Source organism: Sturnira hondurensis, unplaced genomic scaffold (genome assembly GCF_014824575.4).
Source record: "Sturnira hondurensis isolate 20B ecotype Veracruz unplaced genomic scaffold, ASM1482457v3 Scaffold0004068, whole genome shotgun sequence".
Classification (NCBI taxonomy): Eukaryota; Metazoa; Chordata; class Mammalia; order Chiroptera; family Phyllostomidae; genus Sturnira; species Sturnira hondurensis.
This window is the reverse complement of record NW_028076699.1, coordinates 7,383,184-7,401,522: the sequence shown is the minus strand read 5'-3', so window position 1 is coordinate 7,401,522 and position 18,339 is coordinate 7,383,184. Positions and strand designations below refer to the sequence as shown.

The 18,339-nt window shown below is 35.7% G+C and overlaps 1 protein-coding gene across 1 annotated transcript in view; it reads right to left on the bottom strand.

Moving 5' to 3' along the window:
• The window catches only part of FAF1 (Fas associated factor 1), a 432,339-nt gene that overhangs the window by 266,267 nt on the left and 147,733 nt on the right, over window positions 1–18,339 (bottom strand). Inside the window, exon 5 of the mRNA XM_037043313.1 lies at window positions 6,908–6,999. Coding sequence (XP_036899208.1) covers window positions 6,908–6,999 — 92 coding nt within the window. The remainder of the gene's footprint in view (window positions 1–6,907; window positions 7,000–18,339) is intronic.

Below are 18,339 nucleotides of genomic sequence, written 5' to 3'. Positions count from 1 at the left end.
TATTCAACAGATATATAGTGAGTTACCTACTCTGGGTCAGAACTATTCTAAACACTAAGAATATAACAGTGAACAGAATAGCCTAACACCCCTAATTTTAGAAAGCTTACACTTTAGTAGCAATAAATAAAATAAGTAATCTACATAATTGAATATTAGAGAGTGATCTCTTTTTTTTGCTATTAAACACAAAGTAGGGAAGGAGAGGTGAAGAAAAAAAGGATGGGAGCCCTGGCTGGTGTAGCTCAGTGGATTGAGTGCAGGCCTGCGAACCACACGATCGCAGTTCGATTCCCAGTCAAGGCACATGCCTGGGTTGCAGGCCAGTTCCCAGCAGGGGACTCATGAGAGGCATCCATACATTGATATATCTCTCCTTCCCTTCCCCTCTAAAGATAAATAAATAAAATCTTAAAAAAAAAAAAGAAAAAAAGGATGGGGAGTCATATAATTTTAAACTGGGTGATCACGGTGGTTCTCATTTAAGCAAAGACATTAAGGTGTTGAGGAAACCATGAGAATATATAGAAAAAATATTTCAGGCAACATCTGGGCAAAATGCCTAATAAAGAACAAGGAACCCTGGCCAGGTGGCTCATTTGGTTGGAGTCTTATCCCATACACCAAAAGGCTGAAGATTCAATTCCCAGTCAGGACACATGCCTATGTTGTGGGTTCGATCCCCTGTTGGGGTGTGTACAGGAGACAACCAACTGATGTTTCTCCCTGTCCCTTCTCTCTCCCTCAAAACCAATAAATATATCCTCAGGCGAGGATTTTTAAAAAAGAAAGAACAAGGAGACCAATGAAACTGAAGCCAAATGAGCACTGGTAGGAAACAGGTCAGAGAGATTAACAGTAATGGCAGAAGCAGAAAATGTGTTGAGCCATTCAGGCTAATGTAAGAGCTTTGACTTCTACTCTGGATAAGATGGGAAATTATTGGAGTGATATGATTGAATCATGTTTTAAAAAGATGGCTTTGTCAGCTGCATTGAAAATGGGTGGGAAAGGTGTTGACAGGAGAGTAGAGGCACAGAGGAGGCTGATGAAATATACTAAGATAAGGCTGATGATAGCTTATACCAGTGTGATGCAGTAGAAATAATACAAAATAGTTGAATTCTGAATATATTTTGAAGGCAGAACCAAAAGGATTTCCCGACCAATTGGATATGTGTTATGACAGAAAGGAATTGATAATTAACTAAAAGATAACAGAATGAACAACTGGAAGGAAGGAGTTGTCCTCAACCGAAATGGGGAAGAATGTAGATGAAAAAAGACTTCCCCTTTAGACATGGGGGTTTGAAACATGTATTAGACATTCAAGTGGGAAAGATACATAAGTAGCTGAATATATCAACCTGGAATTCAGGGAACAGGTTTGGGGAGGAAAGGAATTGGAAACAACAGATGTTACACAACTCTTTGGGGGAAGTTTTGTTTTAAAGGGGACTAGAGAAATGAAGTGACTTTCTAAAAGCAGAGATGGGATCAAGAAAAATGGAAGAAATAACATCATGTTTGAATATTCATGGTAGTGCTCTACTAGAGGAAAATGCTGATGATGCAAAAAAGCAGGAAAGAGTGAAGTCCTTGAACAGGCCAGCGGAGATAAATAATGGTATTCCAAAGCAAACATGGAGGCTTGGTCTTAGGAGACTGAACAGACCATCTAGAGCAGTGATTTTCAACCAGTGTGCTACAAGAACTTTTAAAACATGCAATACCTGACAATTTAGTCATAAGCACTGATCTCTTTTCTCTGAAACTGTCAAATAAAAAAAATGACAACAGCCATCACAACAATAGCTGTTTGATATGAATGCCCTGTCTTGAACCTTGCATCTTACTGGTCACATCACAAAAATAAGCTTGCATCTGATTCATTAATTCTTGGTACCAGAAATCCTTACATACAAGTACAAACATCTGATTTTTTAAAAAGTCACTTTGGAACAAAAATGGTAGGTAATTACTATCATTATTTTTATTGTTATTTGTAAATCAATCACAGTTATAATCCTTTTCTTTCAGATCAGCAAAAAATATATTTTTTGGTCTACTGCAAAATTTTAGTGATTAGTTTATGTGGGCCATGAGATGAAAAAGTTTCAAAAAATCACTGATCTAGAGTAACAGGAGAAAAGGATAGTATATGTATAAGATTTGAGTAAGTAAACAGAGACCATGTTGGGAGCTTATAGAAATTCTCTTGTAATTGCCTTTATTTTTTTTCCATGAAACAAAATAAAAAATGAAATCATCAGCTGAGAGGGAGAATAGGAGAGAGGTGTTTTAAAGGTCTGGTGAAAGGATAAGTATAAAAGTGCCATTTAGGAGAGTGTGGATAAACCTGGATAAATCATATATTGTATCTGCATAGCAACATTAAGAGGTCCTCTGAAGATCATGGTCATAAACTTAAAGACACATCAATCACCATGATTTTGTTTGTCTCCAATCACATTAATTCATGAGGCACAGAAGAAAAAAATGTTGGATTTATTCAAGGTAAGGATTTTTATCAAGCAAGATCTATGAACCAAGAGTTGAGGCTATACACAAGAAAGTGATTATAAGACTAACTGTGGACTTTAACCAACTGTAAGGAAGGAAGAGAGGGCATGAAAGAGGTAATGATCATGAAAGATAGTACAAACAGTGGATTGTGAGTGGGGCTGAAGGACTGTTGGAGTTAGGAGACCAGAGGAAGCGAGATAGAAAAATGAGAGATGTTGAGAAGAAAATGGAAGCTTGAAATGAAAATTCAAGAACTGTTATAAATAAATGATTAAAAGCATGGGAAGATACAGCTGATATAGGGTAAAAAAAAACAAAAAGTTCCAGGAACTAGGAGACCAAGGTGTTGGAAGAATCATTTACAAAGATATTAAAATTTCTATGAATTAAGACGGAGAGCAACTATAAATCAGAAACCTGCAACCTTTTGGTATACGAGATAACACTCCAACCACTTGAGTCACCCAGGCAAGGCTAGAGGATATGATCTTTTTTTAATCCTCACCTGAGCACATTTTTATTGCTTTTTAAAGAAGAAGGGAGAAAGAGAAACGTTGATGCAACAGACAAGAATTGATTGGTTGCCTCCCACATGTGCTCATATCAAGGATCACATGTGCCCAGACTGGGGGCTGAACCCACAATCTAGGTATGTGCCCTGAGGGGGAATCAAACCTACAACCCCTCGGTTAAGTACAATGCTCCCACAAACTGAGCCACACTGTCCAGGGCTGGTGATATTTCTTGACATTAAATTCAAAGATGAAAGTTTTTAGGGAAGAGGCAATAATAATAAAGATATAAAAGTAGAAATAAGGAAAATAATGACATACAGTATGCCCCCTTATCCATGGACGACAGGTTTCCAGACCAGTGGATGTCTAAAACTGCAGAGTCCTACATGTACTATATTTTCCCTATATATCTGTGCCTGTGATAAAATTTAATTTATAAATTAGGCATAGTAAGAGATTAAGCATAACTAGTAGTAAAATAGAACAATTATAAAAACATACTGCAATAAAAGTTATATGAATGTGGTCTCCACAGAAAAAGTTTGCTGACCCCTAATCTAGCACAGCACTAACTCAGTGCCTAAATCTATCTTACCAACCCCTGTAAATATTTTGAAATACTCAAAATTCCCATATATCAAGTGAACTCACATATAAGTACATATAAGCACAATGTCTACCAGAAGCCATTGACAAAGAAAAAAATGAACCAAAAGCTAATGATTCTAACTTTATATGCCTGGATACTGAAATATCAAATCAGTAGCTTGTGTTAAAAAAATATATAATTATTTTCACCTTAAATATCTAATATTCAGAGTTAACTCACTTCTTTCCATTTCTCCCCTTTCTGTCAGGAAAAGAAAAAGGGTATAAAATATTTTATACTTAAGGCTGCTACTAGGTCCCTGAGAATAGCAACTACTACCTTAAATGTATAAATCTTTTTAAAATTCTTAAAATATTATTCAATCCATGCTGCTGCCACTTATCCAAATAAACAAAGAAATATTCCCACCATTTAAAATTACCAATATAAGGCACAACTATAGACTGCCAGCCAAGATGGAAGTGTAGGTAGACACACTGTGCCTCCTCACACAACCAAAATAAGGACAACAACAATTTAAAAACAAAAAATAACCAAAGCTGACAGAAAATTGAACTGTATGGAAGTCTGACAACCAAGGAGTTAAAGTAGAAACATCCATCCAGACTGGTAGGAAGGGTGGAGATGGACAGCTGGGTGGAGAGAACTCCCGGCAAAGCTGTGGTGCAGCACCGGAGTGGGCAAGGCAGCAGCTGGCAGACTGGCAAGGCAGCTGGTGGAGCAGGAGGTCCCACATTCACATGCGGATAAACTGGGAGGAACACCTGGGAAGCGAGACAGACCTCACAACCTGGCGTCCCAGCTCAGGGAAATAAAGCTTCAAGACACTGATTGAAACCATCTGTGGGGGTTGAGGCAGCAGTGGGAGAAACTCCGAGCCTCACAGGAGAGTTCATTGGAGAGACCCACAGGGTCCTAGAATGAACACAAGCTAACCCACCTGGGAATCAGCACCAGAAGGGCCCACTTTGCTTGTGAGTAGCGGGGGAAGTGACTGAAACCTGGCAGAGTGGAGCAAGTGTCACTGTTTCCTCTCAACCCCATATGGCGTCACAAAGCAACGAGGTGAGTTGCCCCACTATAGTGAACACCTAAGGCTCCACCCCTCACTAGTAACAGGCATGCCCAGACCAAAAAAAAACAAAAATGGCCCAAATGAAAGAACAAATCAAAGCTCCAGAAAAAATACAACTAAGAGACAAAGAAATAGCCAACCTATCAGATGCAGTGCAAAGCACTGGTAATCAGGATGCTCACAGAATTGGTTAAATTTGGTCACAGATTAGATGAAAAAATGAAGGCTATGCTAAGTGGAATAAAGGAAAATGTACAGGGAACCAATAGTGATGGGAAGGAAACTGGGACTCAAATCAATGGAGTGGACCAGAAGAAAGAAAGAAAGATCCAATCAGAAGAGAATGAAGAAATAAGAATTCCCAAAAAATGAGGAGAGACTAAGGAACCTCCGGGACTTGTTTAAACATTCCAACAACCCAATTATAGGGGTACCAGAAGGGGAAGAGGAAGAGCAACAAATCAAAAACTTATTTGAATAAATAATGAAGGACAACTTCCCCAGTCTGGCAAAGGAAATAAACTTCTAGGAAGTCCAGGAAGCTCAGAAAGTCCCAAAGAACTTGGACCCAAGAAAGCACATACCAAGTTACACCATAATTACATTACCCAAGATCAAAAATAAGGAGAGAATCTTAGAAGCAGCAAAAGAAAAGACAGTTACCTACAAAGGACTTCCCATCAGACTGTCAGCTGATTTCTCAAAAGAAACCTTTATGGCAAGAAGGTGCTGGAAAGAAGTATTCCAAGTCATGAAATCCAAAGACCTACAACCAAGATTGCTCTATCCAGCAAAGCTTTCATTTAGAATGGAAGAGCAGATAAAGTGCTTCTCAGATAAGATCAAATTCAAGGAGTTCATCATCACCAAGCCCTTATTATATGAAATGTTAAAGGGACTTATCTAAGAAAAAGAAGATGGTCAAAACTATGAACAGTAAAATGACAGCAAATTCAGTTACTAACAACCACATCTAAAAGAAAAGCAAACTAAGCAAACAACTAGAACAGGAACAGAACCACAGAAATGAAGATCACATGGAGGGTTAGCAACAGGGGAGTGGGACGGGGAGAGAGGGGGAAGAGGTACAGAGAATAAGTAGCATAGATGGTAGGTAGAAAATAGACAGGGGGAGGTTAAGAATAGTATAGAAAATGTGGAAGCCAAAGAACTTATATATATGACCCAAGGACATGAACTAAAGGGCAGGGAATGCAGGTGAAAGGGGGTGTGCAGGGTGGAGGGGAGTGAAGGGGGGGGAAATGGGACAACTGTAATAGTGTAATAAATAAAATTTATTTTGAAAAATAAAAACAAAAAAGAAAATAAGAAAATGCACAACTGTAAAGTTAATGGAGCTAAATAAATAAATGAATACAAATAAATAGATTTACCAATATAAAAATTTTCCTTATTATCTTTGTTATATAATTAATACCTGGCACCATGTATACACTCTATGTATGACATCTTTCAGACGAACAAGAAATTATTCATTAAATTATTATCCCAGAGCACTTACTGACACCCTATGAGATTTGAGAAAAAGGTAAAAAACCTTCCAAAACAGAGTGTTAAACTCCTATAGCTAGAAATACAAAAAATATGCTACATAGTGTTTTCATTTATATACTGAACTCCTTTATTTTATTTTATTTTTTTTCTTTATTTTTTTCAGAGAGGGGAAAGGAAGTAGAAAGAGGAAAGAAACATTAATGTGTGGTTGCCTCTCATGCACCCTCCAATCGGACACCTGGCCTGCAACCCAGGCTTGTTTCCTGACAGGGAATTGAAACAGCAACCCTTTGGTTTGCAGTCCAGTGCTCAATCCACTGAGCTACACCAGCCAGGGCCAAAACTCCTTTAAAACTTTTTGTTTATTGTAAAAATGCATTATCTTGAAAATTATTGTGTGCTAATTTCTTAAACTAGGTTATTACCAAATCTACTCCTGTCATATGTAATAACACTAATAAAAACCAATTTGTATATATCATTTACTTAACTGCATAACTTAATTTTATTTCTAGGCAATTTAAGAAACTCACACTGCATGAGACCAGGTGGGTACTTGAACCACTTTGTAAAGTACATGATAACAATATTGCTGTATACCTGAAACTACTACAGAATAACACCAAATGTGAACTGTAATTGAAAAATAAAAATAAAGAAACTTACACTGTCTTCCACATCTCCAGTCTTCCAGCCTTTCAACAGCATTTTAGACACAGGTATCTGGAGTTCATTTTCTAGAATCTGTTTAATTTCTCCTGTATAAATAAGAAGAGGTTGAATATTACTAACAAAATAATGGAATCTGAACTCCTTCTTTCTTTCTTTCTTTCTTTCTTTCTACCCTTCCCAACAACATGGATGGAACTGGAGATAAGCCAGGCAGTGAAAGATAAATACCACATGATTTCACCTGTAAGTGAAATCTAATCAACAAAACAAACAAGCAAGCAAAATATAACCAGAGACACTGAAATAAAGAACAAACTGACAGTAACCAGGGGGGAGGGGGAAGAGAGATAATCAGGGAAATAGGGGAAAGTCCATCAAGGAAAATGTATAAAGGACACATGGACAAAGCCAAAGGTGGGTAGGCACAAGGGCAGGAGGCGGGGGTCCATGGTGGGGTGAAAATGGAGACAACTGTATTTGAACCACAATTTTAAAAAACAGAAGAAAAAATAAAAATTCTATTATAGATAGTCGAAAGTTAATTAAATTGGAAGCTTATTTTTAATAAAATAAAATTAAATTAAATTTAAAATGTAATCAACATTTGTTCACATCTCGAGCTAGCATTCATATTAGACATATGGTATGCAAGTCAATTACATTTTTCTGGTGAGTGAATAACAAAAATTGCAATAGTCCAAACTTCAAATCTTGATCAAACAACATGGTCCCCTTTGAAGAACTCAGGCTTCAAAATTAATTATGACAAAAGATTCCACAATTAATTAATTAGGTAGTTACTTAATTACATACCTTTTTTAAAAGAAATAGGTATCAGTGATGGGGGGGTCTGAAGAGAAACAATCTATTTTAAACCAATCAATTGACAACACATATGTGCTCAGAATATGGTAGGAATAGCAACTAAAGTATAAAACCTGAGTCATCACAATATAGGGAAAGCAGATTTTGGAATGAAGATTTAAAGTCTCATCTTGAAGAAATCAAAAACTTGTCTGTTCTTAGTTTTTACATCTATAAAATATGAAATAATTATGCCTATCTTCTCTAAGTCTGGAATCCAAGGATGAAAAGAAATAGCATCAATAAAAGTAGCTGAAAAAAAAGAGCCAATAATCTAGAACACAATGTAAATTGTGTTACAGATAAAAGCAACAGAATTTCAGGAAGAAAAAAAGAAACATGTTGTTGGATCAAATAGAGAAGGCTCTGTGACAGAGATGAGACTTAAACCCAGCTTGCAGAAAAACTATCATATTTTTAGGACTATACGATGCACCAGCTCATAAGATGCACCCAGGTTTTAGAGGTGGAAAATAGAGAAAAATATTTTGAAGCAAAAAATGTGGTAAAATATTTAATAACTTGTGACCCTGGCTCCATGGCCCCACCCCACCACAGCAAGCCAGGTAAGCTACATTCGGACTATAAGATGCACCCCCGTTTTCTTCCCAAATTTGGGGGGATGCATCTTATAGTCAGAAAAATACGGTAAGTTTAAACCAAGTTTGAAGTACAACTGAATTGTGAAGGAGAGATAAACCAAAGGCAAGGATATTCTATTTTGAAAAGACAAAAGACCTAAAGATATAAAGTCAAAAATAAACATGCTGCTAATGAGAAAAAGTGAGGAATCACAATTTGCCCAGTGCTCCACAAATTAGTTTTCAAGAATCAAGTCTACTTATAAATCAACCAACTAGTTTCTGTCACTAAAGTTTATTAAACAGGTCACTGAATCAAAAATTACATATATTTCATACATCTTTTATTAGGTTAGTGCCAGTCTATAATTTTAGGTTAAAACATAATTCAATTCAAATCATAATAAATGAGTAAAAACTAAAAAAACTGACTGTTATATATCAAAAGAGAAAAAATAATTCCACGATGATAAATAAAGTAATAGGAGGAGAGAAAAAGCTTATGTTATAGAAGTTCTATGGAAACATAGCAGGTACCTAAATAAGCAACGCCACAATCAAACCCTTCATGGACTTAGAGACAGTTCCGTATGTTCTTAAAGAAAATTCCTATCTGGGCACTTGGGATAGTGATTAAACATCATAAAAATAAGTATGGTTCATTATCTCAGAAACATAAAATTTATCAACTTAAGTGTTCAAAAATGTCACTGTTGACAAAGGATTGTTCTGTTTATAAAATGGTAGAAAGGTGAGCCATACATTGTATATCAAATACATATAAATATGTTGCCTTTTTGCTTGTGGTTAAGGTTGCCATTTCTACATCTGTACTTGTATAGAATGGGGCTTATGCTCTTGCAAGTCTTCCCATTGCTTTCCTCTTAAGATACCACCTCTGTTCACCTGATACCGCCCACTCAGACTCTAGGAGACACTCTTAGGACCCACAGCCTAAAAGAAGTTTCTTAAAGGATAAACAAAAAAGATTTTAAGTAGAAGTCCCATTACTCTTTGCAGCAAGTTTTGGTAACACATAAAACAAAGTCTTTTGTTCCACAGGTAGAGAGAAATAGAAAACAAAACCAGAATCATGACAGCCACCAGAATTTCTCATGTTTTAAAGTCTTCTCCATTGGCCTCAATTTCTTCTTCTGTACAGTGGGGATAACTACAGTACCAAAAATTCATTGGGTTGCTGTATTAAATGACGTAAGGCATGGAAATATTTTATATTAGTATGTGTTCAGTACATACAAGGGACTAAAAAAATGTTGGGTATTTTGAGTTGTACTGATTAATACACATTGAGTAAGGTAATAGCACTGTACCTGGCCAGTACAGGTTCTTAATACACAGTAGTAATTGTACCAAGGATATCCAAAATAATTTGGGGCAGTTAAGTGTTAGAATGCAGCAGATTTCAGAGCCAGTATCCATATCTGATGCCAGAGATCTTTTTTTAAAGGATTTTAAAATTTAATTATTGTTCAAGTACAGTTTTCTGTCTTTTACTCCCATCTCAGCCCACCCCCCAGTGCTCCCCACCTCCCTCCCATTTCCACCCCTCCTTAGTTTTTGTCCATGTCTCCTTTATACTTGTTCCTGTGAATCTTTCCCCTTTTCCCCTGAAATTCTCTCCCCTCTCCCTTCTGGTCCCTGTCAGCCTGTTCTGTATCTCAGTGTCTTTGACTCCAGAGATCTTAACGTAAGACAGAACGCCCACTATGGTAGCCCCATACGTCACTTGGTAAACTGTGAAGATATGTTGGTGTCATCAAGAATAGTCCATTGAATTTGCAAATTATTTATCTGGTATAGGATTAATATGCAAAATATATAAAGAATTCATACAACTCAATAGCAAAAACACTAAATAATCTAATTTTAAAATGGGCAAAGGACCTGCATGCATTTTCCTAAATATATACAAACGGCTATCATCAATGAGTTAAGAGATAAGAGATAACAAATGCTGAAAAGGATGTGGAGAAAAGGCGATCCTTTGTGCACTGTTGGGACTGTAAATTGGCATGGCCACTATGGAAAACACCATGGAAGATTCCCCAAAAAATAAAAATAGAACTACCACATGATGTAGCAATTCCACTTCTGGGAATATATCTGAAGGAAACAAAAACACTAGGTCAAAGCACCCTCAGGCTCATAGCAGCATTATCTACAATAGCCAAAATAACTTAAGTGTCTATGAATGGATGAATAAGAAGTGGTATATAATAAGAATATATATGTGTATGTATATACACACACAAAGGAATATTAAAAACAGAATGAAATTCCATTTGCAACAATATGAATGGACCCTGAGGGCATTAAGCTAAATGAAAGAAGTAAATACAGAAAGATAAATACTGTTTATCTCACTTAACATGGAACCTTAAAAAAATTCACAGAAAAAGACATAAGATTTGTTGTAACCACAGCAAAAACTGGGGGGTAAAGAAATTGGATGAAGGTACAAACTTCCAGCCACAAGGTAAGTACTGGGGATATACTGTATTACACGATGACTATAGTTACACCCTATGTGGTATATTTAAAAGCTGTTGAGAGAGTAAATCCTAAGAGTTCTCATCAAAGGAAATAAAAAAAACTTTCCTTTTTGTATCTCTATGTGATGTGCATTTCTATGTGATATTAGATATTAAATAAACTGTGATAATTTCACAATACATGTAAGTCAAGTCATTACACTGTATACCTTAAACTTATACAAGGCTGTGTAATAATATATCAATAAAACTATGGGAAAAGATTTTTTAAAAAAAGATCAGTATATTGAATCTAATAGCATACTTTTTAGAAAACCATTGAATATGATTTACATATAATAAAATTCACTTATAAGTTTTGACATAAACACCACTACAATCAATTATGAAAAAAATTCACTTATAAGTTTTGACATAAACACCACTACAATCAATTATGAAAAACATTTCCTTCAAGGAGGACATATGGAGGGCCCATATACACATGAAAGAATACTCAACATCACTAGCCATCAGAGAGATGAAAATTAAAACCATAATGAGATACTAACTCACACCAATCAGAATGGCCATCATAAATAAATCAAAGGGAAAAAGGGAACCCTAGTGCACTGTTTGGTGGGAATGCAGACTGGTGCAGCCACTGTGGGAAACAGTATGGAATTTTCTCAAAAAATTAAAGATGGAATGCCTTTTGATCCAGTAATCCCACTGCTGGGACTAAGCCCTAAAGAATCCTGAAACACCAATTCAAAAGAACCTATGCACCCCAATGTTCATAGCAGCATTATTTACAATAGCCAAGTGGTAGAAACAGCTTAAGCATCCATCAGTAAATGAGTGGATCAAAAAAAATTGGTACATTTATACAATGGAATACTACACAGCAGAAAGAAAGAAAGAAATCCCACCCTTCACAACAGCATGGCTGGAACTGGACAGCATCATGCTAAGTGAAATAAGATTGGCAGGGAAAGACAAATACCATAGGATCTCGCCTCAAAGTAGAACCTAATGAATGAAACACACAAACAAGCAAAAGAGAAAAAGCGACATGGAATAAGGAACAAACTGACAGTGACCAGAGGGGAGCGGGGAGAGGGATAACAGAGGAAAGAAGGGGAAGGGGCTAGTCGAGGAACATGTGTAAAAGACCCATGGTAACGGACAACAGGACGGGAATTGATTCAGGGAGCAGGTGGTGGGTCGGGCAGGGGAGAGCCATGGGGAAATACTGGGACAACTGTAACTGAACAATAAAAAAAGATATGGTATTAAATATTGTCAAATGCTTTTCCCTCCACCTATTGAAATGATAAGAGAAATTTTTTCATTTGCTGTATTAATATGGTGAATTACAATAATGAATTTCAAGCTGTTAAAGAAGTCCTGCATTCTGGAATAATGCCCACTTGATCATGAGGTTACCATATACATAGGTAAGTATTTTATTGTATTTTACTAAATACAGCTTGCAAATATTTTTTAGAAATTTTTGCCTCTATGGTTATAAGAAATGCCGATCTGTACTTTTCTTTACCTGTAATGTCTTTGTCTGGTTTTGGTATTACAGGTAAGGTATTACTTGCAATGTCTTTGGCTGGTTTTGGTATGCTAGTTTCATAAAGTGAATTAAGAAATATTTAGCATTTCTCTATTTGTTAATGATTGCTAATATCTCCTGCTTAAATATCATATAGACTTTACCTGTGACGTCATCTGGGCGTGGCTTTTCTTATGGGGAGGTTTTGACTGTCAATTCTTACACAAGATGATATAAGTTTCAGGTGTACATCACAGTGGTTCGACCTTTATTTAATTTACAAAGTGATCCCCTAAATAGGTCTAGGACCCTATCTGACACCATACATTGTTATTACAATATTATTGACTATATTCCCCATACTGTCCTTTACATCTCCATGACTGTTTTTAAAACTGGCAATTTGTACATCTTAATTCCTTCCTCTTTATCATCCATCCCCCACAATCCCTCACTTGCCTAGCAACCATCAAAATGTTCTCTGTGGCTATGCATTTGTTTCTATTTTGTTTGTTCATTTATTTTGGTTTTTAAGAGAAACAATATGGCATTTGTCTTTCTCTATCTGACTCATTTCACTTAGCATAATACCCTCAAGGTCCATCCATGTTGTTGTAGATAGCGAGCTCCGTTCTTTATGGCTGAGTAATATTCTATTGTATACATGTACCACCTCTCCTTTATCCATTTTCTCATCAATAAACATTTAAGTTGTTTCCATATCTTAGCCACTGTAAACAATGCTTCAGTGAACATACAGATGCATATATCCTTTCAATGAGTGTTTTGAGTTTCTTTGGATAAACATCCAGAAGTGAACTGCTGAATCCTCTTTGTCTCTTAAAACAAAATAGCCTTTGCTTTAAAGTCTATTTTGTCTGGTACAAGTATTGCTATCATAGCTTCTCTTCTTATTTCCATTTTCATTAAATGTCTTTCCCATTCCTCTACTTTGGGTCTGTGTGTATCTTTCTATCTGAAGGGGGTCTCTTGTAGGTAGCATATGTATGGGTCTTGTTTTATTATTAATTCATCCACCTATCTTTTGATTGGAGCATTTAATCCATTTACATTTGTGTGTTATGAAATGAACACTACCCATAAAGAATTTCTGCTTCATACTAAAGTACAGCGGTAGTCCTGAGGAAAAGCATTTGTTTGCACTATGAAATGAACTGTTTTTTCATAGAGCACAATTTTTACTTGAACAAATGACTGCACACTATATTACTCAGTCTTGATATTTCCTCAAACATAAACAAAATCTGTCAATGCAAAGAAAACAACTGACATTGTTTTTCAATAATAGAATGGGTCTTGAAACTAAAATCCAAATTTTAAAAAATTTGTATCTGTCACTATGAGCCTGATAGCATTCCAAAACTTACAATGTTTTTCTATCAGATCAGTGATGGTATTAACAAATGTGATTTACCAATATTATAAAATGTAACATGTCAACATTTGGTTGAGTGAACCAATAGTTTCCAAATGACAATTTCATGATATTACAAAATCATACGCTTAAAGTAAATATATTCCACAGAATTTTAAAATAGCAGAATGCTAAATTTTCATTGATTTGGTCTCAGACTTCACATTGTTACTAACCTTTAACAAGCCAAATTTTGGTTCAGAATCAAATAAGAATATCAAATAAAACTAAAAGAATATTATCTGAAAAGTCTATTAAAATACTCCTCCCTTCTACAATTATGTATCTGTTTGTGGCCACATTTTCCTAAAATATTTCAAGAGAAGTAACACATTACAACAGAAAAAATGGAGAAACAAATATAACAATCCAACAACCTTCTACATAGAAACTGAAGAGTTTGCAAAATGTAAAAAAATGCCCTTTTTCTCAGTATTTTTTATTTTGGAAAACTAATTAGCACCCTGGCTGAGTGGCTCAGTTGGCTTCATCGTCGTCCCGTACATCAGAGAGTTGCAGGTTTGATTCCCAGCCAGTGCACATACCTAGGCTGCAGGTTCACTTGCCGGTTGGGGAAGTGAACCTGCCACCTGCCACCTACAGGAGGCAGCCAATCGATGTTGCTCACATCGATGTCTGTCTCTCTCTCTCTAAAACATCAATAAACAAAAATTTTTTAAAAACTATCTTTCACTAAGAATCTTATTCATGTTAACCTGTAATGGGTTCATTAATGTTATCTATTAATACATACTTAAATTTCCCAGTTTTAGTTACTAATAAAAATATTTCTCTGGAGCCTCTAATAATTGTCCCACATGTTCAACAGAATCTCTCTTTCCTCTGGGTAAAGAAATTTAAGTTTCCTATCCATACCTATGAGCTCAAGAAATTGTTTGGCTTGCCCTATGATTTACAGAGTATTACTCAGTCAAAGATTTGAAGGGAGCACAAACCAAATTTCTGGACTGTTCCTCTATGTAGCTATCTTTTTTCTATTTCTCCACCCTATACAGTCCAGTCATTCCAACTTCATGGATCTCCTACTATTTTTTTTTCAACTCAGCAAAACTGTTAGGCTCTGCTTGGATTCCCTATCCCTGAAGGGTGGTCTAGAAATTCCCTCCATGCATAAATTAAAGGAGACTATAGAGCTTACCTTGTCTGTCTCCCTTTCCTCATGTATCACAGGCCTCCTATGCTGCCTGTTGTCCAATACCTAAACACAATTGTTTCAGATACTTGGCCTAGTTTTCTAGGTCCTTATACAGGTAATAATGCCAGTTACTCCTTTGAGGACAGAAAAAGTTTTTTTTTAATTTTTTATTTCTCATACAAAGTTATTACAAAAATCCCAAATTTTCCCCTAGTTTGAACAGTTCAGAAAAACTAAGCAAAGATGTAACTCATAAAAGCATATTACACCATCATCAGACATATTACTTCTATTTTATATGGTAATGCTTACCTTTAACATTGGAAATTATGATGTTCTACATTCACATGGTTTTATATCCCCAAGAATTATAAATTATTTCACCTAACAATTTATTTTGTAGTTTTATATCAATATTTCAAAAACTGCTGATTACATAATAAATGCCTTTGCTTTTTTGTTTTTAACAGCAACTTTCTAGCTTTTAGTGACAAGAAACTTGACAGGAAGGAAAGAAGGAAGGAGGGAGGGAGGGAGGGAGGGAGGGAGGGAGGGAAGACTTGCCGGCCAGCCTACGTCAAACCTTAGTCAGCAATTACTCTGACCAGATTTTGGCCTGCTCAACAAAGAAATAATTGGCAAAAGGTCATTCTGTTTGCTCTGTTACACTCCAATAAATTGAAAACAGGTTTATAAATACTTCATCTGCCATGTACTGCCTGAGAAAAATATTTTTATGTAGTTGTTTTTATTTTCCTTCAAATTCCCAGATTGTAATAAATCCATTTTCCATAGATTTCACTACCTTCTTTAAGATTATTTGGAAAGAATTCATGATGTAAATTTACAGTACTAAACCTTTATAAGTTTGTACAAAACAACTACACATTGGAAGGAAGTGAAAAAGAGATTCTATACTGGGGGCGTACTAATAATTTTCCAGCAGCACACAGGACACTGTGGCAACATTAAGATCACTAGGATGAAAAGCCTTATGTCAGTTCTGCCACTATATGATGGTTACTGAGACAAATTATAGGCCTTCTCTGGCCTCAAATCCACAGACTTTTTTAAAAAAAAACTAAGAATACATTTCATATTAATGCCACCTATTACCATTACTTTAATTTTAAACATGTCAACACAAGGTGGCACCACAAGGTTAAAAGTGTCTCCAAAAGAAAAAGGAAACAGCCTATCTCAGTAGACACAAAAAGGGCAATCAAACCTGGCACCTACAAGAAACAATGTACAAAAATGTCATGTGGATTTTTAGCAAGTAAATTCTCAAAAACAAATTTCCTCCCTTTTCTTTCAATTAACATTTTTTCACGTCAGAATTCTCTTACTGCCTCTATTCATTTCCTCAGTTTAAACATTTTAGCCACCAGCTCCTATAAATAACTTGTTTCAACTATGAAAGCTCTTCTTTTGAGAAAAAGATCAGATTTTGTACCAGAGGAGGCATATTAGATTTTCAGAGCTAAAAAGGACTCATCTCAGGGGATGTTTAAAACTCCTTTGGGAAATGATTTACCCAAGAACAAGTAGTGACTTAAGAGAACCAGGGACACTCGGCTTCACAACCAACTGAGCACACGGGTCAAGGCCTGGATACAAGTCCTTTACAAAGTCAATGTCTTGCAAATATTTTCTCCCAGTCTTCAGCTTATCTTTCCATTTTCTTAAGAATGTATTTCAGACCGCAGTGTACAATTTTAATGAAGTTCAATATTTTAATTTTTCTTTTATGGTTTGTGCTTTTTGTGTCCTATCTGGAAAAAAACAACAACAAAAACTTTGCTTCAGCCAAACTCAAAGATTTTCTGTCATAAGTTTTATAGTTTTAGCTCTTACATGTAGGTTTGTAAATTATTTGCAATTACTTTTTGTATATGGTATAAGGGTTAAAGGTTCTTCTTCTTCAAGGTTAATATATGTATGTGGCATTTGGATATCCAATCGTGCCAGCTCCATTTGTTGAAAAGAATACTTATTCCAAAACTGACTAACCAGGTATAATAAGTCCATTTCTAGATACTCTATCTGTGCTAATGACCTATTTGTCTATCTCTTTTGCCAATACTGTATTATCATAATTACTACCTTAAAAATCGGCCTTAAAATTAGGTGGTACAGAGTTATTTCTAAGAATTATTTTGTTTTTTTAAGGGTTTATTTATTTATCTTTAGAGAGGGGAGGGAGAAAGACAGGGATAGAAACATTAATGTGGCTTGCCTTTCGAGCGCCCCCCACTGGAGACATGGCCTGCATCCCAGGCATGTGCACTGACTGGGAATCAAATGAGTGATGTTTTGGTTCATAGTCCAGCACTCAATCCACTGAGCCACACCAGCCAGGGCCTCTCTAAGAATTATTTTGAACATTCTACACCACTTCCATTTTAAGGTAAATGAGAGTAAACTTCTCAATATCTTTTTTTAAAAAGCTTAAAATTTTAAAAAATATATGTGTACTTTTTAAAAGATTTTATTTATTTATTTATCTTTAGAGGGGAAGGAGAGAGGGAGAGAAACATGGATGTACGGTTGCCTTTCATGCATCCCCTGCTGGGAACTGGCCTGCAGGGAACCTGCCTGCAACCCAGGCATGTGCCCTGACTGGGAATCGAACAACAATTCTCTGGTTCGCAGGCCTGTGCTCAATCCACTGAGCTACACCAGCCAGGGCCCAAAAGCTGAAATTTTTATCAAAATTGCACTGATTCTATAGATCAGTGTGAAGGAGAAAAGGACATTCTAACATTAGTGAGTTGTCCAATTAGTGCACATGATATATCTTTCCATTTATTTACATCTTAAATTTTTCTCAGAAATGTTTTGTAATATAAGTTGCAATATAAGGCCCTGCATATTTTTTGCTAAATTTACCTGTTTGGTAAAAAGATATTTTTAGAATTTTAGTTTTTAATTATGTGTTACTAGTATAAAAATATAATTGATTTTCGTATACTGACTTTGTATCTTTTCACTATGCTAAACTCAATTATTAGTTCTAGTAACCTTTTGTAAATTCTTTGGGGTTTTCTACATAGATTATTGCACCTTTTTGAATGAAATATTTTCAATTCTTTTCTACTAATAATTCTTTCTAAAATTTCACTTCTTTTTACTGCTTTGTTGCATTGCCTAGGACCTCCAGTGGAATGAATGCTGAATAGAAGGGGCAAGAAGGAACATCCTTGCCTTGTTTTCTATCTCAAGGTCAAAGCACTCATACTTTCATTAAGTATGTTAGGTGCTGAATTTTGTAAATGACCTTTTTTAGTAGTTGAGCAATCTGCCTTTTACTCATAATTTTGGAGAATATTTT